Below are 26,501 nucleotides of genomic sequence, written 5' to 3'. Positions count from 1 at the left end.
TTTGACTCCATTAAAAACTGGCAACATGGACCAGGTGCACTGGTAAGGTAAGCATCCTCTGCTTTTCTAGAAGCACCCGCTAAGTTGCTCGTAAAAAGTTAAGTCCAGAATAGACGAAAGAGGGAAGGAAAACTATGCCATGTTGAACAAATCAGTTTTCATGGTGCAGATGGATAAACCGTAATGATCCATGGTGTACCCATATTATATTTAGAGATATCTATGTTGCTCTTTCAGTGGAAAAAGTGGGCAATACCCTATAGTTATCTGTCTGTGTGTCTGTATCAAATCATACCTGGGAGTTCACTTTTTTGTCTTTTGAGATAGATTTTAACATGTTTAATACACATTTGCAGTCAAATAATTGTATAGCGCTGTCATCATTGTCCGTGTCATGAGCCGTAGACGCTTTGTTTTCAAGCATTAAATTGATTATCAGTTGGTTGACCTTTATAAAATTAAATAACAAAAAGACAGATTGGTATTTAGGTTTGGGGTTATGACCCCCAATGTTTTTTTTTTGCCAAAAATAAACATTTCATAGAATGTAACTAATGTAACTCCAGTACAAGCATGTATGTTTACTTCTGATTTCAGCAACTTTGGCTTTCTTTCGTTGGCTTCCTAAAATCATGTGTGTTTTATATCTGACACTTTATAATCGTTGTTTTCCCTTGATTTACCTTCGAAAAAATTAATGGGACAGACAAACAGACCAACAGCACTAAAACTTATATACCCCACACCTAAAAAGGGCACACAAACAACAACAAAATGTAGTATAAAAATAAAGATAAATGTATTCCATTTTGAAAATAAAATGACAATACATTAGCTATTTTTTCAGGAAATTTTTGTCCAGATCAGCTTTAGTTCTTTGTATATTGTATCTATTTCTCTTGATTCTGTCCTCCACTGAGCTCTGATCAGCATGGCTTGACATCATAGAACTGAAAAATAATGCACAAATAATAGATGAAATATTGTGTACAAATACTAGTCTTTTTGACAGGAAATTTTAAAGCATATTCAGACAAAAATATGACTCTACAGGGGTTCATATTTACTTTCAAGGAGAAAGGTTCCGAACTTTTTGGCATCCTGAATAAAAGGTCCTCAATTAGAGTAATATACAGGAGGTCCAGGACTCAGGTAAATGATATTTCAATAGTGATGCATTGGAGATGGAGGGTCCTAGACCCCAGACAAGAGCTAATTTGAACCCCTGCTCTAAGGCAATGTTCCTGAATTTTTTCAAAATTTTAAAATTCCATGGGGAATATCTAAATGAAGAATAACTTTCCAACACTAAAATTAGCTTTCCCAACTTAATAAATTATCCTATCAAAATTTCAAGTTTTCTACTTGTCAGAGGTAAAGTAGAACATGGAACAACACTCCTACACCACAATTTCATCACTTGCTCCAGGTGATGGGAAAGTCGAATCCTATAGAACACTGTAAGGCTGGCATTTGTAAATAGCTTCATGTTTTAATTACTTTTAAATAACTGCAAGGTTATTGATTAGGGGATTAGGGGTCCCTTCCTGAGGTCAAAAACTAATTTAAATCTTAGTCTACCTTTTTTTCATAAGTACTTCATTTCTCTTTTCAGAACCAGTTATTTTCTGCCCTTTGACAACCTTTATATTCAGATTTTCGTAACACTATGAAGGATCACTTCAGAAGGGGATTTTGGGGTCGTAATACAATGTACCTTTACTTTTGTCTATGATCCAATCATTTTGGTAAAAGGGGGCCACTCATAATTTATTGAAATGCATAAATTGTCTATGGAATTTTCTAACGTCCTTTTTTCCTTTGATCCACGTATAAAAGAGCATACACCGAATGTAATTTTTTATTCTACTTTTAATACACAGTCACTGGACTAGCTAACAAAAGTTTAATGAGACATACATATAAATCTGATACTTGATTTGACATATTTTACGTATTTAATTCGACGTGTGGTTTATTAATGTTTTAACACATTTTCTCCACTTAAAATGGACATAAGATCCTTACTCAAAGTACCCCTGATTTTACAGACCTTTACATAAAGGGTGTTAGTAGATCAACAGAATACACTTATTTTCAGAAATTTGAAATGGTGTAACAAAATACTGGTAAGCAGGCAATAAATCTATTTACTTTTAAGAACCCCAAATTTGCAAACTTTCACCTGAGGGGTGTAACTAAATAAGCAGGTTCACCAGAGGAGTATAACTGGATAAGCAGGTTTACCAGAGGAGTGTAACCGGATAAGCAAGTTCACCAGAGGAGTGTAACTAAATAAGCGGGTTCACCAGAGGAGTGTAACTGGATAAGCAGGTTCACCAGAGGAGTGTAACTGGATAAGCAGGTTCACCTGAGGGATGTTACTAGATAAGCAGGTTCACCTGAGGAGTGTTACTAGATAAGCATGTTCACCTGAGGAGTGTTACTAGATAAACAGGTTCACCTGAGGGGTGTTACTAGATAAGCAGGTTCAACTGAGGAGTGTAACCGGATAAGCAGATTCACCTGAGGGGTGTTACTAGATAAGCAGGTTCACCAGAGGAATGTAACTGGATAAGCAGGTTCACCTGAGGAGTGTAACTGGATAAGCAGGTTCACCTGAGGGGTGTTACTAGATAAGCAGGAAATACTTACTTTAAGAATGCAGATTTCTTAGACTTTGCTCTTTCTTCCTCCTCAGCTTTATCATCTTCTTCATATCTCTTGACATTCTTAAATCGGTTTTCTTCTCTCCATTTAGCATTGCTCATCATTTCTTCTAATTTTCTTTTCTTTTCCTCATCAGTTAGTTTCCTGTTGTAGTAAATTATTAGCACTATTTAGATTTAATTACTGTGAAAGTATTATTGTTCGTGGGGTACCATTTTACATGGTTTTCGTTGGTAGACCAAACCACAAGATTTGGTTTCTAACAAAAAGGAGATTTCCACTGAAGTATATACTGAAAACCTAAAAACCTTGAATTCAAGATCTCAGGAATTTGTGTTTCTTCCCTAATCCATGAAAATTGGTATCCATGAATTAAAAGTACTTTCCTATCAATCCCAACCAAATCATGTAATATAGGTGAATAAAAACAATGCATAGTATGAAGCTAAAAGGTATTACCCCATCTGTCCAATGCACTGGGTTGATTGATTGATTGATTGATTGATTGATTGTGGGGGATTAACAAAATGTACTTCTTCTGCCTTCATATCAGAATACATGTGTATCTTAGATGATACTTAAAGTTTAATAACATTTCAGCTAAATACAGAAAAAATATTTAATATTTAAAATGAAAAAATATCATCTTAGTTTTTATTTCGTAGGAGACAAAGTGGTCACAGTGGAGGAAGTGTGACTCCACTGTGGAGAGTAGAGAAATTAAAATTTAGGTTGATGGAAGTGAATGTAATTTTGCACAAAAAAATCAGCAGAATAGATTGGAAATTTGATGTATAAAGATATGTACACATAAAAGCGATCTTCAAGTGCTTTAAAACTGAGCAAAGAGTAAAGCGGAGCAGGCAAAAGCATAAAAACTTGTATGAAGGATCAGCATGATCAAGATTAACTGAAAGCATTGTTCAATTTGCTTATAATGTTTGTTTTGTTTTTTTTTTTCTTGCTTTCAATTTATACCTTGGTTTGAAATTAGCCTTGTTAAAATTCTGTTTTGTCTTTAACACTGGTGACCTTTCTCTTCTTGGTGACCTTGACCTTTTCCTTTTTGGCTTTTCATCATCTGACGTCTGCTTCAGTTTCTGTAGAAAAAAATTAATGCACTTATATGCGATCAAGACTTAAGTCCCAAGTCATTTGAAGATGCATAATGACATTAAAATCAATACCATAAAGAATGCTTGACACCTAAATGTAACATTAAAATGCTTGACACCTGTGTGTAATGGCAGGAGCATAAAAAATAGACCACAGAGTTAAATGTGTGAACCACATCTGCATTATAGACAATGTTCCACAGTTAAACAGTTATAGTTAACATGGATGCGAAGTAAATTACTTTGAAGTGGCATCCAGTTACCCTATGATACATGTAAATGTTTGGTTTTAAGGAGATAGACCTAGGGTAAGGGACACAACTCCTACAAATCATTGGAATGTTTGTATTCAGCATTTTACATCAATCTCATTTAAGCATCAAAGTAACTTGGACTGATTTCATTCGGTTTCAAATGAAAGCTTGATAGGCTTTGGTGAAATTGAATATGGTACAAACATATCAATGATTTCAAGAGTTATGTCCCTTATCCTAGGTCTACCTCCTTAAGCTCTTTCTTCTTTTTTTTGGCATTGAACCCCAACAATCAATCAATCAAGCTCTTTCAGGACAATATAGCATTGTCTTTCACATTTCAATTATCCTTAACATTTTCATGACTTTGCTATCAATATATTCATAAGACTATGCTATATTTTTAAGAAAAATCTATTGAATTATGTTTTGCAAGTCAACTAAATGGAGATAAGGATGAATGTTGATTTCTATTCAGGGATTTTTTGGGTAGGTTTTCTAATCTAAAAAATATTTTATTTAGAATTTTAAGTAGATACACATTCATTGTTGATATGTTGTACACAGCCAAATGTGCCACATATGATAACCATATGGTGCTCGATTCATATGATAATCATATGGTAATTTTGGCTTAAAAACATATGACAATCATATGTTTGTAAAAAATTATTCGATAATCATATGTATACCGAAACATATGATTATCATATGGTGCTCGATTTATGTGATAATCATATGATGCAAATTCTCATGTGAGGCACATTTGCTTGTGTATAACTCTAAACTGAAGCCCTTGATTTCAAAGACTAGTACCATATTTTCTGGACTGTAAGACGATATTTTTTTTCAGCAAAGTGTCAGCCTCGACTGATCATCCACTTCGACTTATATAAGGATTTTTCAAGAAAAATGTTCATCAACAATTCATTTCATTAGAATTGATTGCTTTAATTCAAAATTTTTGGTAAACTGCAATTAACGAAAGCCGTCACTCAAACAGTCACACTGGCTCTGAATTCGAATATTATTCATCATTGCCGCTATCCTTTATGAATGAATATGATGATGTTAATCAAAACTCTGAAACTTTGAAACCATTAAAATATATAAATAAACTCTACAAGATACGTTAACAAAACCCTTCTTGGAGTTATCGGTCCTTTAATATGTAAATACAGTAAATGTTTAGCACTTCTAGATGTATGCTCAATATAAGGATACAAGGATAAGGTTATACATTGTAGAAATTTTTTTTTTTCAAATCTGTACTAGTCATAAAGTACATGTATATCTGAGATACATGTATGAGAACCAAAATTCTATTGTTTTGATAGTTTATTTTTGGAGCAAAATATTGTCCATCTACTGGGCCTTTTCATGTCTTAAAATTTGGGCATGAACCTGTTGACAGGAGGACAAAAATTTGGGTGGCAGTAAAAACTACAAGTATCTCTCTTATTACTATGAATGATCACTTACAATCAGGCCATATTTCCTAGAGGCTGGTACCCTATTTCCCTCATCAGAATCTGAATCACGCCTAGTTCTCTCCCTTTTCCTAACTTCCTCCTCAGAATCTGAATCACCCTTGTTCTTTTCATGTCCTTTAGATCCCTTATCATAATGTTTGTGTCCATTTTCATTATGTCTACTGACATGCTTGTAATCACTTTGCTTGTCTCTTTGTTTTGAAGATTTGTGATGACTATGATGTTCTGAGTCAGATGATGAATCATGTCTGCGTTTTTGTTGTCTGCTATCTAGTGATGATGATGACATAAGTTTTGAAGATTTTTTATGACTATGATGTTCTGAATCAGATGATGAATCATGTCTATGTTTTTGTCGTCTGCTACCTGGGGATGGTGATCTATTTCTTCGATTCCTCCCATGATTTCTGTCTGGAGAGTCTCTAAATTGTTTCAACCTTGGCCTTGGATCATCACTCTCAGATGAAGGATCGTGTTTCTTTTTCCCATAATTCCTTTCTCTGTCATTCTCACTTCTGTGTCTATCATTACTTTGATATTTTCCCCTTCTATGATCCCTATGATCATCAGAATCTGAATCATGTCTATATTTTGATCTAGAAAAATCCTGATCTCGACTATGTTTGTGTCTATGCATTTTACCATGTCTATTTGAAACTCTGTCACTATCTGAATCATCATGATCTCTGCTATGTTTGTGTTTATGCTTCTTGTCATACTTGTTTGAAGCTTTAAAATGATCACTGTCAGAACCTTCATCTCTTTTATTTTTATGTTTCTTTTTCTTTTTATGTCCTTTGTCTTGGTGTTTTTGACTGAGTATTGAAAGATATTTGGTGACTAAATCATCATCGGAGTCAGAGTCTTTTGGTGCTGATTTTTTCTTTCTCTTCTCAAGCTACAAAATAATCAAGTCAGACAGGAGGTGATTCATGCATGTCAAAAATCACTCAATTAACTTTGATTTCTATATCAGAAACAGTTAAAGAATAATCAAGGGAACCAAGGTTATAGCGGTAATCAAAAGAATGTAATCCAGGGACAAAGACCAGACATGGAGAACAGACATATAAAACAAAGAACATAGAGTAACTAAAATCATACATACAAAGTAACAAAATCAAGTGAGCAGCTCGGACTCCACTAAAAATTGGGAACATTGACCAGGTGCACCGGTAGGGTAAGCGTCCTCTGCTTAAAACCACTTAACCAGTCTTAGTTTGTCATTCAGTTGTTGTATGAGATTGGCACTTTGCAAGTGTTATGGTTCTTGCTTTGGTTGATTTTAGTGGGAGATGAATGTATGGTTTTCTCAAAAGTACAAATCTAAACAGAGCTCACGAAACTTTTTTTTTCTGCTGTAGAACATAGAACTGACTAATCAAACATCACAAAATCTTTTTAACCGCAGTTAACGAGGTTGAAATGCTGGTCCTACCCAAATTTTACCTGTCAGGACTGGTGATTTTCGTGAACTCTGATCTATATACAGAAAGGACTAGCATTAAAAAAAAATATAGCATAAGTAGACCAAACAACCATCATTTGTTCGGTGGGTTTTTCTACACTGTAAATCCCCTTTACCAAAGACAGTACCTAAATTTCATATGGTCTGATACTTAAGTATTTGTCAACAAACCCAATAAATTTCACATTTTTTTTTCTAATTCAATTCAAAGTGAAGGATAGAACAGTAACCTATACTACTAAAATCTAGTGTACATGAGACTGCGAAAGTAATTCTATTCACGTGTTTAGATTTTCAAAGTCTACGGGGAAAAAAGTAAGTTCATAGATTCTTGATTTTGTGGATTTGACAAATGAATCAGAAATTTCCTTTTCATTTTGGAACTAAATTTGAGGCTTACCAAACCCATGTAAACTGCAAAAATGGTATGCCACAACAATAATACTTCCAGTTATATATAAATGTCATTGATAAATATTTATTATATAAAAAGTAATGATTAATCAAAAATTCCAATAATTCACACTGTGAAATCAATTTGGTGATTTCACTCTCAGACTTTCTCTAGCCAAAACGTCAAACTGCACATATGGATAAAATCTATCAAAATAAAAAGAAAAATCATTTGGTTGTCATGAAAAAAAAAATAAAATCACTAGTGTCAAGAACAGTTTGAAGATTTAACTCATGGGTGGAACAAGTTCAGCACACTTGATAAAACATGGTATTCCTTGGCACTCCAGATTATATTTTGGTTATTCACTTTTCCAATTAATTATCCTGTTAAGTACTAGTGCATATAAAATTCAGACACTGACTATGGTAAGGTGATTCATGGTGAAAAAAACTTTTTTGGTCTACATATGCTATATATTTTTATGTGACAATAGTCAAAATAAGTCCTTCCTATATTTAGATCTGTACTTTTGAGAATTTCTTTAACTTCCGACTAAATCAGCCAAATCAAACAAAACAAGAACAATAACTCTTGTAAAGTACCAATTTCATGTACAATCTATATAATTTTTATCTCAAAAGTGCAATAGCCAAATGAAAAACTAAGACTGGTTATGTGATCTTATACTTTCTGAAGCAGAAAATAAAGAAGCATCATTTCACTCCTACTGTTCTATTTTGATAAATCATCATTCCATTTCAAACATATGTAGTATTTCTATCTCCAGGGCTTCAGTTATTTTTGTTTTGGGCTTTCAAAGGTAAGTCTGTTATAAATGTTAACTTCCAAACTAAATATCAACTTTATGAAACTTTCCGTAGGCTTTAGTTCACCAGAAAACTTCAGCATTCTGTAAATTTGACCATAACACATTAAATCTTGAACTTTGTGGAACTATCAAAACTTTCAATCTAAGGGCTGTTCCAGTAAATCAAACATGGGACTGGTGGGGGGGGGCTAGCACTTGAAAATTGGGGTAACCTCCCATAGAAGCGATATTTTTCCACTCCTACCAACCCATAGAGGTAAAAACCCAAGCTTTATAGGCACCAACAGAAGCAAATTAAAATTTATATATATTCTTTAACAGTATTCCCACGGTGATACATTACTTTTCATACAGATAATAGCAAGACAGCATGATTTCATGAATGCTTCATTTCATTTATACATATTCTGTAGTTTTGCTTATCACTTGCATCCGTAATGGCTAAATAGAAATAAAATTCCATAAAAATTTGAATTATTTCCCCTAGAACAGATTTCAATTGTCAAGGCAAAAACGAATACCTGTTCTTTCAGTCTCTTCATCTTAACAGGGTTTTCCAGCAACTTTTTCTTCACATCTTCTTCTTTTTGTCTGTCAATTTTAACAATACAATTTTTAAACAAAAGTCATTCAGATAGAGATGCAAAAACAGAAGATGCACAACGGCATGAAGAATGTGTTCAAGTTTCATTGAATTCCATTCAGCAGTTTCAGAAGTGTTGCAGAGAGAAACTGGGGACAGATGGGCAGCATGATCACTATGTTCATGTACCTCCTGCTTGTAAGGGGAGGTTACTACCAGTATAAAAATATACAAAACACAACAGAGTAAAATCTTTACTAACTTTAGTACACAGGTTAGTTACTCTTATGGTTTTTTTTGCGTGCAAATTCTTCCAGTCATTATATTTTTCCTGGTCATTTATCATATTTAGTCTTTAAATTTCTTCCTAATTTGACAAAAGAACTTTTCAGAGTGAAAATTCAATATGCCTCGTCTTACATCATGTTATAGTGAGAGTATGTTGTGCCGCAGTGATACGCATCATTTGAAAAAACTGGGTTAACTATGACGGTTGCGTTTAAAATTTGTGAAATAATTTTGGGATTTATAATTTTAATCAGATAATTTACTGTAATTAATCATTTTCCACTGTAGACTAGAAAATATTACCACAAATAAGCCATTATTTCATACGCAGTAAACAAACAGACGGTTACTTGGGTCATCAAATATTCCTACACTGTTGCTTGTATGTCATGCGAGGACACAGAAACTGGTGAAAATTTTCATTCTTACTCGACTGGCGTGAAATTGAAAATTATCGTCTAGCAAGATCAAAGGGATTTTGAACAAAATAGCGATTATACCTGATAGCAAATAAAGGATCTTCTCTAGCTTTCGCTGCCATATCCAGAGCAATATTAGCTTGAATCCTCTCAGCAAATAATGCTCCAACATCATCTATATACAAAACAAACATACATTCATTATAAACTTAAGTATAGCTGTTTGTAAGAATCAGGCAGCGAACGATTCAAAGTAGAAAAAAAAAAATAATGTCAGTTACAGATTTGGATGAGCATAATAATAATCATTTAAGATTTGTGTATCAATAGGTTAATAGGAGAAAAACATTATTTAGAATGTATTATTAAAAGGAAATATCTGATCATTGTTACACAGAGTACATAATTATTCAACATAAAGAATCTCTCCTAGTCAAATTCATGCCTTTATCTTTTACAGAAGAATACATTATGAACATAAAGTCTGAATTTTTTTGTCAATGTATCAATGTTGTTATAGGACCTGCCTGACATTTAGAAAAACAACTTTACTTTAAATATTGATAGGCAAAAAACCTAATTGTTATACATAAACAAATAAATTGCCTCTTGTTTTCAATAAAAGCTTACATCAGAGAGAAACTGTGAAGTTTAGCATCTACTAAAAAGTACCAATTTACTATTAAAATTAAGACAATTCTAAAACACCTTTCTGACAAAAAAATTAAAAAGTTAAGAATTTCATGGGTTCTTAATTTTGCGAAAAATAAAAGAAGATATCAAATCAATTTTACATTTTTTGTAAATATAAAATTAATCTAGATGAACTAGGACTTATATTTAAGAAAATCTTTTTTTCCGAAATGGATTGACCAAATGCAAAAAAAAAAACTATTTAGTATTAAAATTTCTCCAAAATATTTTTACACAGTACCTGCTGGTTTATCATCTTGTTCTATATGTCTATCAATCCTCTTCCCAAGTAAATAATCATCTGTGTCAGGCTTATCTCCCTTGTACATCCATTGTAACTTTTCTTCCTTCTTTCTGTACAATCACAATAAAACAGCAGCAAAAATAGGTTAGTCCTGGTATTGTTGATTACATTCGATTTTTTTCAAATTATGTCTATTTTTAGTTACATAAATCTCAGTGAATTATGTATTTACATGTAAATTGAAAATTATCTTCTATTATGGAGCTTCGTTACAGAACCAGAGTGTCAATATATACAGGTATACCTTATAGCGGGTAATGTTTGTGGTTGCCAGGGTGTCAATATATACAGGTATACCTTATAGCGGGTAATTTTCATGGTTGCTAAATTTCCTGATTTGCTCTATAAATAGAGGTTTTTAAAAATTTTGGCTGTCTTTGTTTTTCAGGTCTGTAGAAACGGTCTACGGGAGATGACTGTGACGTATCTTGCCTTAATTTTGGCATATTTTCATTTTTGCGATAACTCTAACCTCCCTAATATAGCAAAAATTAGAACATTGCGAAAATATCTCGCTTAACGGTACTTTCCATTAATTCACCAAAACTTGTTAAAAAAAGTAAAAAAATCACACAAACAGTTGAAAGATTTCTTATCTACTATACTCAGGGTTTTAATGAAACATCCAAATAGCACACAGGATTCTAAATAAAAGCTATCAGATAAAATTTGTTAACTTCATATCTGAAATTAGATATGGTTCAAAATACAATGTACATGTAAGTGTTTTTTGTCAAGTTTGATGCCCTTAAACTCTAGAATCTTACTCCTTTTCCCTCATAAGTTCCTTGATCTTTCTTTTTTCATCTGTATCCATTTTATTATTCTGCAATAAAGATACAAGTAAAATATAAAATGACTTGCAGATATTTGGAAAGAAACAAGAATCCAAATGTATTCTAACTGCTACATTTGTTTAAAAAAAAAAAAAAAACCTTTTATAGAAGCAATAAAATGTATTTTCCCACTGATGTCCAAATTGAAAATATTAACTACTAGATATTCACACTATACATGTACAATGTACAATGCATGTTAATCTTAAAAGCACATTCAATGATGATATTATTGTGTGGATAGAGTTAAGGCTTTCTAAGATACGAAAAATATCTGACGAACTTCCTGATGTAAATGTACATTGTAGTTGAATGGACATTAGGAAGGATATTTAAAGTTCTATCAAAATCTTTTTAATTTTCTGAAAGAAGTTTAAATATCTTTCTTAATTGTCCAGTCAATTACATGTACCTTGAAGTTTTTGAGTTGACCTTTCTATACCCTGATTATCATCACTGCATGTGCTATAAAATGAACAAATGTATGTGTGACCAACTCAACCTTTTATGTTAAAGGTCTCCTAAGCATGCAATAGAATCTACCATGAATTACAACAAATCTCATACAACTGACTGAACTATAACTTGGACACCCATATAATATACACACTTATTTTGTTTTTTTTTGAGGTGGCAATGGCAGAGTTAGAAATAGTAGCCAGCCCGAGACTGGCTATATTTTGGCAGGGCTGGCTAATTGTAGCAAAAATACATGTATATTCAGCCATATAGTAAATATATTGAAAATTTGTATTCAGGACTGGCTAGAATTTTATTGTTTCCTACCCTTGGCACTGGGTTGCTTAAAAAGTTGGTTTTTTTTTTTATAGTTTTTCTGCATTGGTTCAAAACATGTATATTGTAGATTAATATAAGCGCATACACTACCATCAACTAAAATTTTAAATTCTCCACTCCTCACAGTGGAGTCACTCATGTCTTCCACTGTGACTTGACCAAAGTAAAAACTGGGATTTGATTGTTCTATTTCTTTAATTTTTAATATTTATTCTGTCCATAATTGAGATGTTTTAAAACTGCTAGAACCGTCAAATATACCTTGGTATATACCTAAAGACTGGAGTAGTTACATGTAACTACAAATAATTTTTGAAATGGTGACTCCATTGTGGAGAGTGGAGACATTGAGATTTCACTCATATTTCCACAAAGGAGTGTGGAGAAATTAAAATTTGTGTTGACAGTAGTGTACATGTACATGTAAATATGATTGTGTTTTATACACACTACACAGATCTCCAAGAAATGTGTGTCAAGTCCTGCAAGCATGTGCATCTGATCACCCTACAGAAGTTCCAATAAATAGCTTCTGAGGATTTAATCAGACTTTACTGTATGAGACAAATTGTAGAAATGTTTTAGATTACATATTAGCTTTCATCAATTCAATTGAAATTTGAAATTGCAATGAATTTGTAGTCAATTTAATATATACATGACTTACATGTACGAACAAAAAGTGTGTCTGTTGTCAATATCAAAATATCTACATGTATGATCAATTGTCTTTCAATTTGTTTACACTATGTAAAGATATTATGCTGAATTTTCTGTACTTCTACATTTCGATTTTTTAGGGATTGAGATGAGAATAACGGAAATTTTAAGAAAAGTTAAGTAACTTCACCAAAAAAACGCAACGAACGTTGAAAAATTAACTTTGATTAAATAAAAGGAACAATTTTTTTTAAATATTCATCCACATCCTACTCCTTTAGATCCTTGTAGAAAAAAAATAGAAGTTCACTGGTCAGATGGTCAAAAGACTTTATGACATCATTACTTAGTATACATGTATGTAAGTTTGCAGAAAAACAGAGGGGAAAGTTCAGAACATTAAGACATGCATTTTTAGGAATCACAAATTTACAAATAGAAAGGGAATAAGTAAATTGAAGTAAAAACATTAGGGTAGATTAAAAATAAGTGTTTTAATTATTAAATTTTGAAATTTTCTCTGGTATGGACATAAAGTATACTGGGGTTAAACCACACTCAAGTGTTCAAAATATTCAGCCTTCAATCAAAATTCAAAGACAACAATTGATGGACATGTCTTGTTTCTATACACATAGCCTGGATCGATTAAATGTGGAAGAAAATTATCATGATTGTAAATGCTGACCTACATGTACTTAAGGTATGAATGAATGACAATGACCATTGGTCACCATTATTGTCTTTGTTTAACCTCATTCTGGTGCAAAGGTAAAATTCTTAGTTATGCATGCATTTAATTATCATCTGATTTTAGTGAGGAATGCCTCCTACATAACAGACCATTATTCAGTTCTGTTTATATTTTATTGTAGGTTGAAAATCAATATTAAAATATGAATTTAACTACAAGGATTTTGAGGGTGTACAGTAACTTATAAAAAGTAACCTTTGGAGTGTTAATGGTTGTATTATCAACTTGGTTCTGCATACTTATAGCCAAAAAAAGCATCAATATCCGGTTTGTACCTTCATTTTCAGGAGCTGAAAAACAGCAACATGGCAGCTTTTTTTGCGTAAACTTTGTAAATGCGATTAAAAAACAAACCAGTCTCAGATAATATCTGCTAGTTTCGAAGATTAAATAAAAATCGAATCACAGCTTTTCCAAGACAGGGTTGGCCAAAATAGTCTGCAGTATGGTATCCAGATGTTTACGAAAATTATGTCATCAATATTTCATAATTCTTGGGTAATTAAAAATAGCGAAACAAATACAAAACAAAACCAAATAAAAAGAATTGATTAAAAGAAAAGAACTGAAATGAAACAATAAGAAATAATGAATCAAAATGAAATAAAAACAAAATTAAACAGCACAAACTGCAACAGAGTGAAAAGAAACTAAATGAAATAAATCTTTTAAGACGTTTAGAAGGTTATAAGAACCATATTTACCTATGTTGGACAATTCGATCCAAAAATATTTCAGACTATGACAACCCCTAACTCCTTACAAATGCAGAAGGACATTTCGGCCAATAGACATTTCAGACAGTGACAATTAGGATGTTTTCAGACAATTAAAACCGTATATCATTACAAAATATTCCATATTGGAAGGTGATAAGTATAATATATCAAATCAGAGCTGACAAAAATAATCAAAAGTGCTTTCAATTAAGGTTTCTACAGGAGAATTAAAAGGTTTCACCTTCCTCCAATCACATATGAAATGTTGAGCTGATTTGAATATGTTAATAAACACCTCTTGATCTGATCTTTCTGACATATCATCCACATTTGCGGCCTCTTTTCTTCATAACAAAGACCAAAATTTGTGACTGCACCAGAATGAAATAACACAGGGAAGAGGTTAAACCTCTATAATTTGACTAGCCTGGGGCGCATTTCTTTTACTCGAATCTGAAACATGATTCTGAATCAATTTCATGTTTCACTGTTTCTTTTACTTGAAACAGAAACAAGATATCGAAACATTTGAAACATAAGTGATTGATGTTTCAAACTGAAACACAAACCGAAATCGATCCCGATATTATTTTGCTTCGCTACCAAGCCATTTTGTTACTTTTGAAACATGTTTGTTTTGATAGAAACTGAAACATGTTACAGTTTCTCAAATGTTGTATTTTTAATCACCGAATCATGTTTCTGTTTTTTGAAACATTGTACTGAAACATTTTTCAGATTCAGGTAAAAGAAATGCGCCCCTGCTTAGCAGTGTTTCCAAATAAATACAAATTAGCTGGAGAAATTCAGCATGAGCAGAACATGCATTTTTTTTATTATTTTGATCAACTTTACATACAAATTAAAATCTGACAAAAGCACATGAAAAAAACATATATTATACAAAGTAGTACATCATACATCAATGACATAAGTCATAATGTACATGTTTGTTTGTGAACAAAGCTTGCAGCTAATCCACAGGGGCTTGTGTTTAGTATACATTCAAAATCACCAGACAGGCCCTCTCCCTGGTGTGTCAACTAACTTTACACAAGTGCATTTGTTACGTTGTAAGCCCCTGAGGCCTGACTGGCCTGAACCTGTGGCTAAGCCAACTAATTTTGATAAGTAAAATGTCTACTTCAACCCTATGATCATTTTGTTCCTTACTCTTAACCTCTCCTTGATTTCTGTTACATAAAGAATCAGATAGATGTACTCAGATAAACACCGTTTTATTGTTTCTTTGGGAAGTACAAATGTACATAAGTAGATCTACACCACTGTGTTCAAAATACTCCGACCGTCGTTTTGTGAGCTAAATTCAGAGGTGGTCCGAAATATCTCCTTCGAAGAGTTCCGAGGAATAAATAAGGAGAGCACTTTTATTAAAATTAGATCTGAAATATTTTATCGATTTTTTTAGGACCCATCGTTATTTTTTATAATAGAATGCAAATTTGTTTTCAAAATAATCAAAAATTATCAATCTGTTGCAATTTTTATGCATCACATCAAAAATCAAGAATAACTCAAAAATATATTTTTGTCCCTTTTGTCTCTCCGTATTACCCAACACGTAAACAAAGTTCAAGGTAGCTCACGTTTTATTGTTCACAACAGAACAAGCAGAAAAGTTGGAATAATTTTTAATAGACAGTATGTCAGACGCCAGTCAGGAGCAAGAAATGAAAGGAGGTCATCCCCCTGCAGGTAGTGATTTCCATGTAACTTTATGTTAATACTTAAATTGAGAAAATGCAAATTTTTGTTGACCACATGCATGGGGCCAGCTGTTGACAGGATGATTGATGATTGTTCATACCTTTAATATGCACACTGTCAACATACGAATTTGATATATGACTAGTGCTAATATGCATTTTTATTCAACAACTTTTAACCAAAATAAATATAGATTGGTGACATGTTTTATAAGTCCGAATTTTCTCTGACCCTGCAACTCCTCTTTTTTATTTGGATATTGATATGTCAGGTTGGGGATCAGAAGGATACAAAAAATTGAGGAAGTGTCACACTTCAAACACTTCTAACGACTTTTCAGGTTGAAATTGTGCATGCCACATCTACCTAATTTGCTTGGGGAATCATTTAATCGTATGCTTCCATACACAATGTGTTTATACACAATGTATTTATGACAAAAAAATCATTTTTTATTAAAGATTCGGTCAGTTTACATAAGAGATCCTGTTAAGTGATCATTTTTAATTGTAAATACATGTAAAGTAGCATGAGACATGAGTGGGCAGAGCTTTTGTTAGGGAATGGTAGCAGACACATAATTTTTCACCGGAATTATGAAATACTCATTCAGATTTCGGTTTCCAAAAACATACCTGCTTCTTTCAGTTCCAAGAGTAAAAAGCTCTGCCTTTGAAAAATTGCTTCACTTTGCCTTCAAAATATGAAAAATTGCTTCAAATTCCAATGCTTTTATACTTATTCTATTTTTCAGTATCTAACTGAAATGCATTCTAACTTTTAAAAAAATTTTTTCATGAAAGTAGAGAAAAAAATGTGCACGCATATTTTGAAATGGTGACTTGACTGTGTTTGCTGGAGACACTGTGACTCCATTCCATGTACATATATCTCCACTGTGTACAACAGAGAAATTAAATTAGTGTTGACATTAGTGTACAATTGTACATGTACTCTTCTTGAAACGTTCATGTTTCCCATTTTAGCATAATTCATAATTCGGGGGCATCATTTACCGGGCGTTTACACAATGTTTTGCGTTTGTTTAAGCACATGATGAATGCACAATAAAAGTGTTCATTTAAACACATACTGGGAGTGTATGTTTAAACGCACGGTAGAAGCGTTCGTTTATTTTTGTACTTTGATTATTTCCTTGATTCAGCTGTTACTTTTATATTATTTGCTATTATTAATTGATATATTTTCATTAATTCAATTTTCCATTTTTTTCTTTCATTATTATTTGTTAATATTATTATTTTTCATCATTAGTCTATCGTGCATTTAAATGCATGATAGGAGCATTCATTTATTGTGCATTTGGTGAGCGTTTAGCATGCGTTTAGGTATCGTGCGTGCGGGAAATTTTAACGTCTCAAGGAGTGTACAATTAGCATTAAATGATTAAAGTGACTGAGTATAGTTCAGGGACTGGACCTGTAATTACATGGTTTGGACAGCTCTGTGTAAGAGCCTCCTGTGTTAAGTTTTCCAGACACCTACCTTCACCCAGTTGTTTCACAAATTTTCCCTTTTGGATGATCAGGCTTTTCTTCCCAACCCCATAAGCTTTGCAATAGGAAAAAAATCATATATTTGCCAAACAGTTTCAAAGTCTTACTGTCAGTTTAAACTCTACAGATTATCTGATTTTTTTTTTTCACACAGACAAATGTACATACATGTATACTTAATCACTGACATTAAACTACATGTAAACTAACCGCAGTCTCCCTATTATTATCTTATGTAGTTACATCATGTACTTGTATTCGTTTAAAATACATGTATAATTACCTTTTTTAGTAAAAGTAGGAGGTATGAGGGTTGTTACGCATCAAAGGAATGAGAAAGGAGAAGCCGCTTCATCACCTCCCACAAGAGAAGAAATAGAGGAGTTTGGAGGAAGGTACTTTAGATTAAACAGTAGGACTGCAGTCATATGATTGTCATCCATAGACACTTGGTTGTTTAAGAAATTACTTATATTTTTTTAAAGTAATTTATAGATTTGCAGGACATCTAAATCAACTGGTTTCACTGCCTTTATTATGACACCGCAGAAAACTGGACTTGTCATAGCCATGACCATGTTGGTTCAATTTTATTTTTAATATTTTGAACCTCCACTTCAAAGAGCAAGGTGATTCTAGTAATAATTGATGACAGAAAATCCATATTTTTTTTTTTTTTTTTTTGACACCATAAAAAATTAGGGCTGACAGGGAAAAAATAAGGTCAGCTGGGTTACTGGAAACACAGATTTTTTTTTTTTTTGCCTTACAAAATTTGGTCTGTTCGGTGATGGACAAAAATTTTTATCCTGTAAGAAAGTGTTTACCTTCTGAAATTGAATTATCATGTGATAACTTGAATAATGATTGATTTTCTTTATGCAATTTTATATAATACTTGGTTCCAGACTACAAAAGGAGTGTTGCTGTTAGGTTGTTTTAATTTATGGCGTTATGAACCAGACTGTTTAGAAATGAGAAGAAATTTCTTGTTGGTGCTCGTTTCTCCCATTTGTTTTTGACAGGGAGAAGTTTTGTTAGATTACATACATGTAGACAAAAATGTCAATATTGTTATTTTTCAAACAGAATTGGCTCTATTTCTCCTTGTCATTGATATCTAGATTAGCCTCTGAGGAAAGGGCCAAAAAGGGTTTATAATATTTCTCTTAACTGCTTTAAAAGCACATAAAGTCTGTATGTTGATTGATTTTGGTGAATGTAACCAAAAAGGGACTACTTCAAAAGTCTAATTGCAATCAAATTTAAAGCTATATCAAGCTTGAGCAGTGTGTTTATACTTGCCGCAAATGCTCAGGGATCCGCATCAGTGGTTGAATCAAGCTGCTGCACCCTACATTGCATTTTATTTGTCACATTTTAAAGAGTGGATGGTGCCTTTTTTGGATTCATTTATTTTTATTAAGCTTGATTATAACAAGAATAGGTATGGTGTATATGTATAAGAGACAACAATCCCACCTGGATGAAAATGTCAATTCAGGGCCATCCATTGGTTATCAATGGACAATGAGGAAATCCTTATACCACAAGGCAGGCAGCATCTGACCACAAAACATCATTATACACATGTATTTGTTTTCATTTAAGTCCCCCTAAGCCAGACAAGCATCATACATCTATACTGGTATCAGGAGCAGTTGGAAAGGTAGGTAACAGTTTTACTTCTGTTAAGATAATATGAGGCAGGTGTAAACCTCTAAGAGTACAAGATGATACGCTGGAGAAGAAAGATTAAAAGCCATGTTTTTTTTTTTTTAATAAAAAAAAGCTTTTTGTTGATTTTTTTATTTTATTCTCCAGATTTATTTGTTTGTTTCCTTATTTATCGAAAACAGAAATCTCTCATAAATCTTAAATTTTTATGTAGGAAATTCTAAATTTTTCATCCAGTTTGTTGGAGTTTCCACCTAATGTGAGGTGGTTAACAGGTATTGTAGCAATCTATAAAAATCCAAGTTAATACATGTCAGAAACACACTGGATTCACTTTTATTTCTCATAATTTAGAAACAGTTACAGAAGGCACCTTACAGAATACATAACAAATCTTAGTTCGTCATGTAATCTTGAAGTACATGGATAAGTTCTTAAAAACAAAAACTGTACCCAGCATATTTTGAGGCAAACCATTATAATTATATAATTATGTACATGATGTAGGTGTAATTTCATCACAATTCAGCAGTTAAACTGTCAAAAATTGCTACCGTAGTATGATTAGAGTGGGGCTATATTTTAATCCCCTTGTCTGCCTGGTACACTTTTCTGTTAAGAAGATTTCTCAGCTGCCATTAGAGAGAATGCTTAGATATTTGATATATAGCATTTGCATGATAATTTGTACCAACTCTCCAATTTCCAGGTTCCTCGATCATCTGCTTCCTGTTAACCAAACAACTTCGTAGCTTTATGAAACTTTTCATAACAGATTTCTCAACTTGCTTTGATATATGGTACATGTATATTGCTTTTGCGTGATGACCTATACCCTGCATTCCCTTTCCAGGTGTGACAGAAATCGTTAAGTGGGGGTATTCTGAGCAACATCTTGTTGTTTTTAAGACAGTGATAGAATAGATATTTGCCCCAAATTTCACCGAGGATGTGTTATTATAGAAATCCGATCCAATGATTTAGATTCTATAGGGCAATATGCTGGAGCAGTCAAGTTAACTTTTTCATTTTAAAATTGTGTGGGCAACTCAAACTCACAAAGTATGTACAAAGCCAAATGTGCAACATATGATAATCATATGGTGCTCGATTCATATGATAATCATATGGTAATCATATGACTATCATATGATACTGAACATATGATAGTCATATGATTATCATATGATTCTCTTATGGTAATTTTGGCTTAAAAACATATGATAATCATATGATAACCATGTGACAATCATGTTTACTGAAGCATATGATTATCATATGGTGCTCGATTTATATGATAATCATATGATGCAAACCATATGATTCTCATGTGTGGCACATTTGCCTGTATTGATTTCTGCCTAATAAAAATCTGTATCATTTCAGGGTGACAAAGATTTTCCACCAGAGGCAATCAAAGCCTACCACGACAAGCCACTGCCTACGCACGACAACCGACCCAATCCCAAACCAAATGTAATTCATCAACCAGGCAAGCATTGAACTACAGGATCTAAAAACACAGCTATGAATGGTTACTTAAGGAAAAATGGACGTGCAGAATGGAAAATGGACGATAAACTGGATTTTTTTTTTTAAAGAATCGGAAGTAACTGATTGTTGTTATGGTGATGGGGAAATTCAGGTCATATTTTTTTCATCTGATGAAAATTGTTTAGATCTCCTTAAAATATATATAGTCAGAATCATTTGTATGTACTACGCTAATGATGTTTTCATTGCATTAATTATTCTATAGTCGCAAAAAGTATTAAAAGAGCGACCTTCAGAACTACGTATTCACAGCTTAATTTGTACATTTTAGATTTTTCAAGGTTAATTTAAGGTTTTTGCATTTTGTTCTTTACATTTAAAGGAGAAATTCATGGAGTAAAGAATTTCTATGGTGTTAACTATTTGCATATGATGCAATTTTTTAAAGCAAATTTTAAAAATGGTATAGAAATAAAAAATCAGAATATCATGAATGATGTGATCAAACTACAAGTTTCATGTTACTTGTTGAGTATGGACACATTTGTGTACCAATTTCATGAATATTGGCATTCAAGAAATACACATTTTCAAACCAAAAAAGTAAACATTTAACATACATGTACATGTAATGTCTCTTTACTATAGTATAACATGCTTTAGTCAACTCATTTTAATGTAGAAAAAATTGAAATTTGGAAAATAAGTTTGACAGATATCTAATCCAATTTTGAGGAAAGTTTATAAACTTTAATTACTCGAGATTTTGCATTGAAAATTAAACTTGAATCAGCATGGTGACTACCATTATATACGGGTACATACAAGCACTGGTCCAAGGTCATGGACCCTCATCTTCTGATGCAGGACCATTGGAATTTTACTTTCTTTTTGAGGACCTTTCATTTTGGATGCAAAGAAAGGCCAGGACCTTTCAGTCTTGAAAGTAAATTTGAACCATGTCAGTATATGTGTACATGTACCAGAACTTGTAAATTCATTTTCATCAAAATCGGTACTTTACAAAACTGTAGATTTATAATTACATGTATTTCAAATTTGGCGTAACTAGTTTCCCTTTGAGATGTGTCCCTTTGAAATGTGAACAAGTTTATTTGTAGGATTGTTAAAATAGTGCTTTGTTTTCTTTGTTTTTGGGCTTCTAAGCTTCCTCACATGACACTGTTAATTTGGTGGAATGGTTCAAAACTCCTATTTAAAGGCAAATGAAATTATTGTTTATAGAGTAATGGCTACAATCTTATTACCAAAAACCTCTTTGGTGTAACAAAGAATAATAAAAATATGATGTTTCTTTACATCTTCTCTATATTTAATTTTACAATACATTTTTGTAACACAAAAAGAAACTCTGCATCATATTGTTGTTCCCAGTAGTAGCTTACAAAATACAAGCTAATCTTCTTTTATGAATGCTTCCCACAGTAAAAATTTCTGATAAATAGATTTAGAAAGAGACTTACAAGCCCTCAGTTTCCATAATTGATATGTATGCGTTATACAAGCTTTTTGGTGCTTCTTTCAGGGGCGGATTCAAGCGGGGGCGTGAAGGGCGTGCCCCCCCTAAAATTTGCAAAGCATGGGTTGTCAGGGGTAGATTTAGGCAGTTTTAGGTTGAAACTTTAATTTCTTGCTAATTTTATCGCAAAAGGTATCTACATGGCACCCACTCAAGAAATATATTTCAAAAATTTAACCAAAAAAAAATTTAAACTATGCCCTCCCCCCCTAATCTAAAATCCTGGATCTACCCCTGTCTTTGCTGTTAACTCTGTTTCTATAGTCCCTTTCATACTAACTGCAGGTTAGTTAATGAGCATGCCTGGAATGTATTCAATTTGCACTTCAGTGATGTAAATTCTATTGTTCTACCCAAGCCCTACCTTGCTGAAATGTATATTGAGCTTGCTCATCAACTTACTTAAAGGAAAGGGTCTAGTGTCAATTTTTTGTTAACTTTATACATGTACTTGTACTGTTGTATTTCTTTTTGCCATATTTTTTTTTCACAGAAGTTGTCAAAGATTTATTTATGAGTTCATGCATTTAATGCATTATACTTAATACATTACAGTATTTTTACATTTTGCCATTTAGATTTTGTATTTTTTTCTGTCTTCAATTTCTCTCTCTAGATTTTTCTGGTATCAAATTGTCATAATTAGGCAAACTGTTCTTGGTATATCTTTCTTCTAAATAATGAAGTAGCACTCCAGCTAAGGATCATGCAAAATGTGATTCATGGGTAAAAAGCCTACATATTTTTATTTTTGATATTTTGTCTGAAATGTCATAGTAAACAGAAATTTACATGTGGTTTTTCATATCTCTCAGGAGATAAAAATTATATAGAATGCACTGTAGAGTTCAAAATTAAGGGAGATAACTCTGTAAATGACACTCAAATACAATAGAATCTATTGGATTTTCAATATTGATTATCTCCTAAGTGCAGACAGATTTGAATGAATAATTACACATTTCATAATAAAGACCCATAAAACAACTTAATTACAAAAATAACAATATGTAGCCTTTTTAAGGGTGTATCACATTTTTCAGATTTTGCATGATTCTTACAAAGACAGCTACTTAAATGTACATTTTGTTCAAACTTTGAATTCACGGTTTCTATGACCATTGCAAATTGTACTCCACAAAAGAATAAAATGTTAACATCGCCTGCTTTGCAAAAAAAATTGAAGAATAAAATTTTAAGGTCTTTTAATTTATTTTATTGGTAAACATAATTTGAAGAGAAATATGCAATTATGATCAACTTCATGTAGTGCTAAAAGCATGTATGTCTGGCCTGCTATTTGAACTAACACTGTACACTACTGTCAACACAAATTTAAAAAAATTTCTCCACTCTCCACAGTGGAGATACTTTGAGTGGAATCACAGTGTATCCACTGTCCACAGTGGAGTCACCATTTCAAAAATTGCCTGTAATTTCTTCGGTCTTTATACAAATGTATATTTATTGGTTCCAGCAGTTTAATAACACCTCATTAAAGGACAGAAAAAGATAATGAAATCTATTGAAATGTGGAAATTTTATCCTGGTTTTTACTTTGGTGGAGTCACAGTGGAGGACATGAGTAACTCCATTGTGAAGAGTGGAGAAATTAAATTTTTGATTGACAGTAGTGTATATGACTGCCTTTAGAAGTTGCAATATGTATATGGTGTTCTTTATTTAAAATGTTATTACTGTATTTTATATACACCTTTTCTTTGGATAAACATTACATTTGTTAACATTTGTAATTTGATGTGTGTAGTTAATATGAAAGTATTGACAGTTTTTTTTTTCTTCAAAGTGCTGATGTGGAATATTCTGATCAGACCAAAGTCTCATAGAAGTTAAATTTACTGAAGGTATACAAAAAATCTGTACTGTTGGTGACAGCATAAAATCAAAAGATTTTCATAAGAGTTTTGTAGAAGAATTTTAATTGAACTTAGGATTTTTTTTCAAGTTTTGTGGCACTATAAGTATAATATTAACCCTTATCATGCAAAATATACGGTCTTGGCCGTTAAGATGGAAACAAAAATTTGATTTTTTAATGAGAAGGGCTCATTTCTCTGTCTCCAATCACAGCTGAATTGATCTATAGTACTTCATTTTACCTGGATTCTATAGAATAATGATGTCTCTAACCACTCCCATGATGTCAACCCCTTACACTAACCACTTCCCGTTTCAGGCCAATCTGAAGTCATAAATTAAAAAAAATGCTCATTTTTTTATAGGAGTGACCCTTCTTAGGATCCCTGATCTTAAACTTACGATTGTAATGAACCTTATTTGGCTTGGATGACCATCAAAGGGTACAGCTTTGGGAAAATTGCACTTTGGTCCCTGTAGATCCCCACATCCAGCAAAAAATGACAAAACTGGCCAAAAATGACTAGTTCTGTGGGATGTTAGGGACACTGTTTTTGTGGCATAATATTGATAACAATGATCTATATCCACACTGTTAATTTTCAGAAATAACTTTTATCAAATCTTACGGACTTGCACACAATTTTTTTGTGGTGTTAATGATATTAATCAAAATTTTTGGGTTGTACTCAGATTTTTAATTGAACAATTCTTAGAGCATTCACTCTTTTAATCCCTTTTCCATTCCTTATTAGCTTAAAAATTCAGAGAATACTTCAGTTTGGATAGTCATTCAAAAGGATAACAGGAGTTTTTTTTTTTCTAAAAGATGTCATTTTAACAAGTACCTGATGCAACTGTACACTTTAAAGTTACCTCCCTTTTTATATGCAACTGATATGAAGTACTTATGTCTTTGAGGCTATGTTTTCTAAAGGACTATGCTTAACTTATTTGTCGATAGTTTGAAAACACATACCCTGGTATTTTGTATGGTGCAAATTGACTTGAGCATTTCAGATAATATTTGTTTAGAATACATCTTGAATTACTTGATTATCTAATAAATGTTGGCATGGTTATCTGTAATTTATTAGCTTTTCACTCATCATTATAATGTTTCAGTAGAGTTAAGACGAGAAAGATATCGTTCGAGCACAAAATAAAAACAAATTTTTTTCTTTTTATCTGTGTTTTTTTTTTCATGCCAAAAACTCGTAATCATTTAAGGAGGTAGACCTTGGGTAAGGGACATAACTCTATAAATGAGTGATATGTTTGTATCATATTCAATTTCACCAAAGGCTATCCAGCTTTCAATTGAAACAGAATGAAATCAGTCCAAGTTACTTTGATGCTTACATGAGATTGATGTAAAATGCTGAATACAAACATTCCGATGATTTGCAAGAGTTGTGTCCCTTACCCTAGGTCTACCTTCATAAATGGAATGGCGATGTCATCTGTGGATACTTTTTGTAAGGTATAATCAATGGAAATTTCTTCGTAAGGTGAATATTTGGCAATTTCTTTTTTATTGATGCCTAATAAAATTCACATTTTTGTTTTAAAGGAATTAAAAAGTCAATACTGGATATAACCAATAAGTTTTGCAGTTGAGAAAAGGTTTTTCTCAGTTGTCATTATCCACATTGACGAAGTCTGTGGACACTTTTTTGGTGCATTTTCTTGAACTCAGATTTGAAGGTAAATATTAAAAAAAAAATACAAGGTTCCATACCATAAATGGAAAGTTGGATATGACCTAAAACCTTTTGGAATTTGTGGGAAAAAACTTGCAATTTCTGGTTTCTTAACAATAGAATCAGTTCTAGTATATGGATCTCAATGAAATTGAATTAAAAGAAACCATACCACTAAAAAAAGTTTTGATTGATTTACGGGGATATACATGTAACTCTAACAATTAATTAAGGACCAAAATTAAGTTTTTTTTCTGAAACTGCATAATCTCATTATTGATGTTATATTCACTAAGTGCCAAATTGGTTGGCAAATAACTAAATAAACAATCAACAGTTTCACTGGATATTTGATTAAAAATTTTATGCATATAAAGAGTTTTATTGGCAGTTTCATGAACCAAAAGAATTTTTCAATCATGGTAAAAAATGAAAAAAAGTTATAATGATTTAAAAATGATGCCCCATGCTACTTGATAATGTTTTTCCTACCAAAATCAAATCACAAGTGATGACATCACAAAGAACTCTCCTAATGCTTATTCTGAATATTGACAAGAGACATACCAATGCATAAAAAAACAGAAGGACAAATCAGATACATCAGAATTTAGAGTCGAAAGACATGGTCAAAGCAGGAAACAAAGACCATAGACACACACACACCAAAGACAACATGCATGA

The 26,501-nt window shown here is 32.4% G+C and overlaps 2 protein-coding genes across 4 annotated transcripts; one reads left to right on the top strand and one right to left on the bottom strand.

Annotated features, from left to right (window-relative positions):
- Positions 1-777: 777 nt before the first annotated feature.
- LOC148599855 (uncharacterized) lies at positions 778-15,632 on the bottom strand. 3 transcript variants are annotated; one of them, XM_088558781.1, is made up of 10 exons: positions 15,454-15,621; positions 13,757-13,851; positions 11,281-11,339; positions 10,451-10,563; positions 9,598-9,691; positions 8,748-8,817; positions 5,522-6,430; positions 3,649-3,770; positions 2,656-2,814; positions 778-950 (listed from the first exon to the last, which is right to left on the bottom strand). In XM_088558781.1, exons 2-10 carry the CDS (start codon positions 13,817-13,819, stop codon positions 836-838), a joined length of 1,704 nt encoding a protein of 567 aa, XP_088414907.1. In that variant the 5' UTR covers positions 13,820-13,851; positions 15,454-15,621; the 3' UTR covers positions 778-835. The 3 variants fall into 3 exon arrangements, with proteins under 3 accessions (XP_088414907.1, XP_088414908.1, XP_088414909.1); XM_088558782.1 differs by lacking the exon at positions 13,757-13,851 and having other exon boundaries at positions 15,515-15,632; XM_088558783.1 differs by lacking the exon at positions 13,757-13,851.
- A 221-nt stretch (positions 15,633-15,853) lies between these two features.
- On the top strand, positions 15,854-25,301 carry LOC148599854 (death-associated protein 1-like). The gene is made up of 4 exons (XM_088558809.1): positions 15,854-15,996; positions 17,818-17,920; positions 19,137-19,194; positions 20,589-25,301. The coding sequence occupies exons 1-4, from the start codon at positions 15,945-15,947 to the stop codon at positions 20,703-20,705; spliced, it is 330 nt and encodes a 109-aa protein (XP_088414935.1). The 5' UTR covers positions 15,854-15,944; the 3' UTR covers positions 20,706-25,301.
- The last annotated feature ends 1,200 nt before the right edge of the window (positions 25,302-26,501 follow it).

The sequence above is a fragment of the Perna viridis genome, chromosome 13, assembly GCF_037379345.1.
Source record: "Perna viridis isolate PV_CMFRI_1.1 ecotype Kerala chromosome 13, ASM3737934v1, whole genome shotgun sequence".
Lineage (NCBI taxonomy): Eukaryota > Metazoa > Mollusca > Bivalvia > Mytilida > Mytilidae > Perna > Perna viridis.
Note: the sequence above shows the minus strand (reverse complement) of the source record. Positions and strands in the feature narration are given on the sequence as shown.

Bases quoted from the DNA above. Each gene is read 5' to 3' on its own strand.
- LOC148599855 (XM_088558781.1), bottom strand. From the start codon at position 13,819: ATGCTTTTTTTGGCTATAAGTATGCAGAACCAAGTTGATAATACAACC. The intron at 10,564-11,280 runs GTAAGATTCTAG...GTGATTGTACAG, and splicing joins GAACTTATGAGGGAAAAGGA to AAAGAAGGAAGAAAAGTTAC. The intron at 3,771-5,521 runs GTAAGTGATCAT...TTTTTTCTACAG, and splicing joins CTAGGAAATATGGCCTGATT to AAACTGAAGCAGACGTCAGA.
- LOC148599854 (XM_088558809.1), top strand. From the start codon at position 15,945: ATGTCAGACGCCAGTCAGGAGCAAGAAATGAAAGGAGGTCATCCCCCT. The intron at 17,921-19,136 runs GTACTTTAGATT...TTTTCATTTAAG, and splicing joins ATAGAGGAGTTTGGAGGAAG to TCCCCCTAAGCCAGACAAGC. The intron at 19,195-20,588 runs GTAGGTAACAGT...GTATCATTTCAG, and splicing joins TATCAGGAGCAGTTGGAAAG to GGTGACAAAGATTTTCCACC.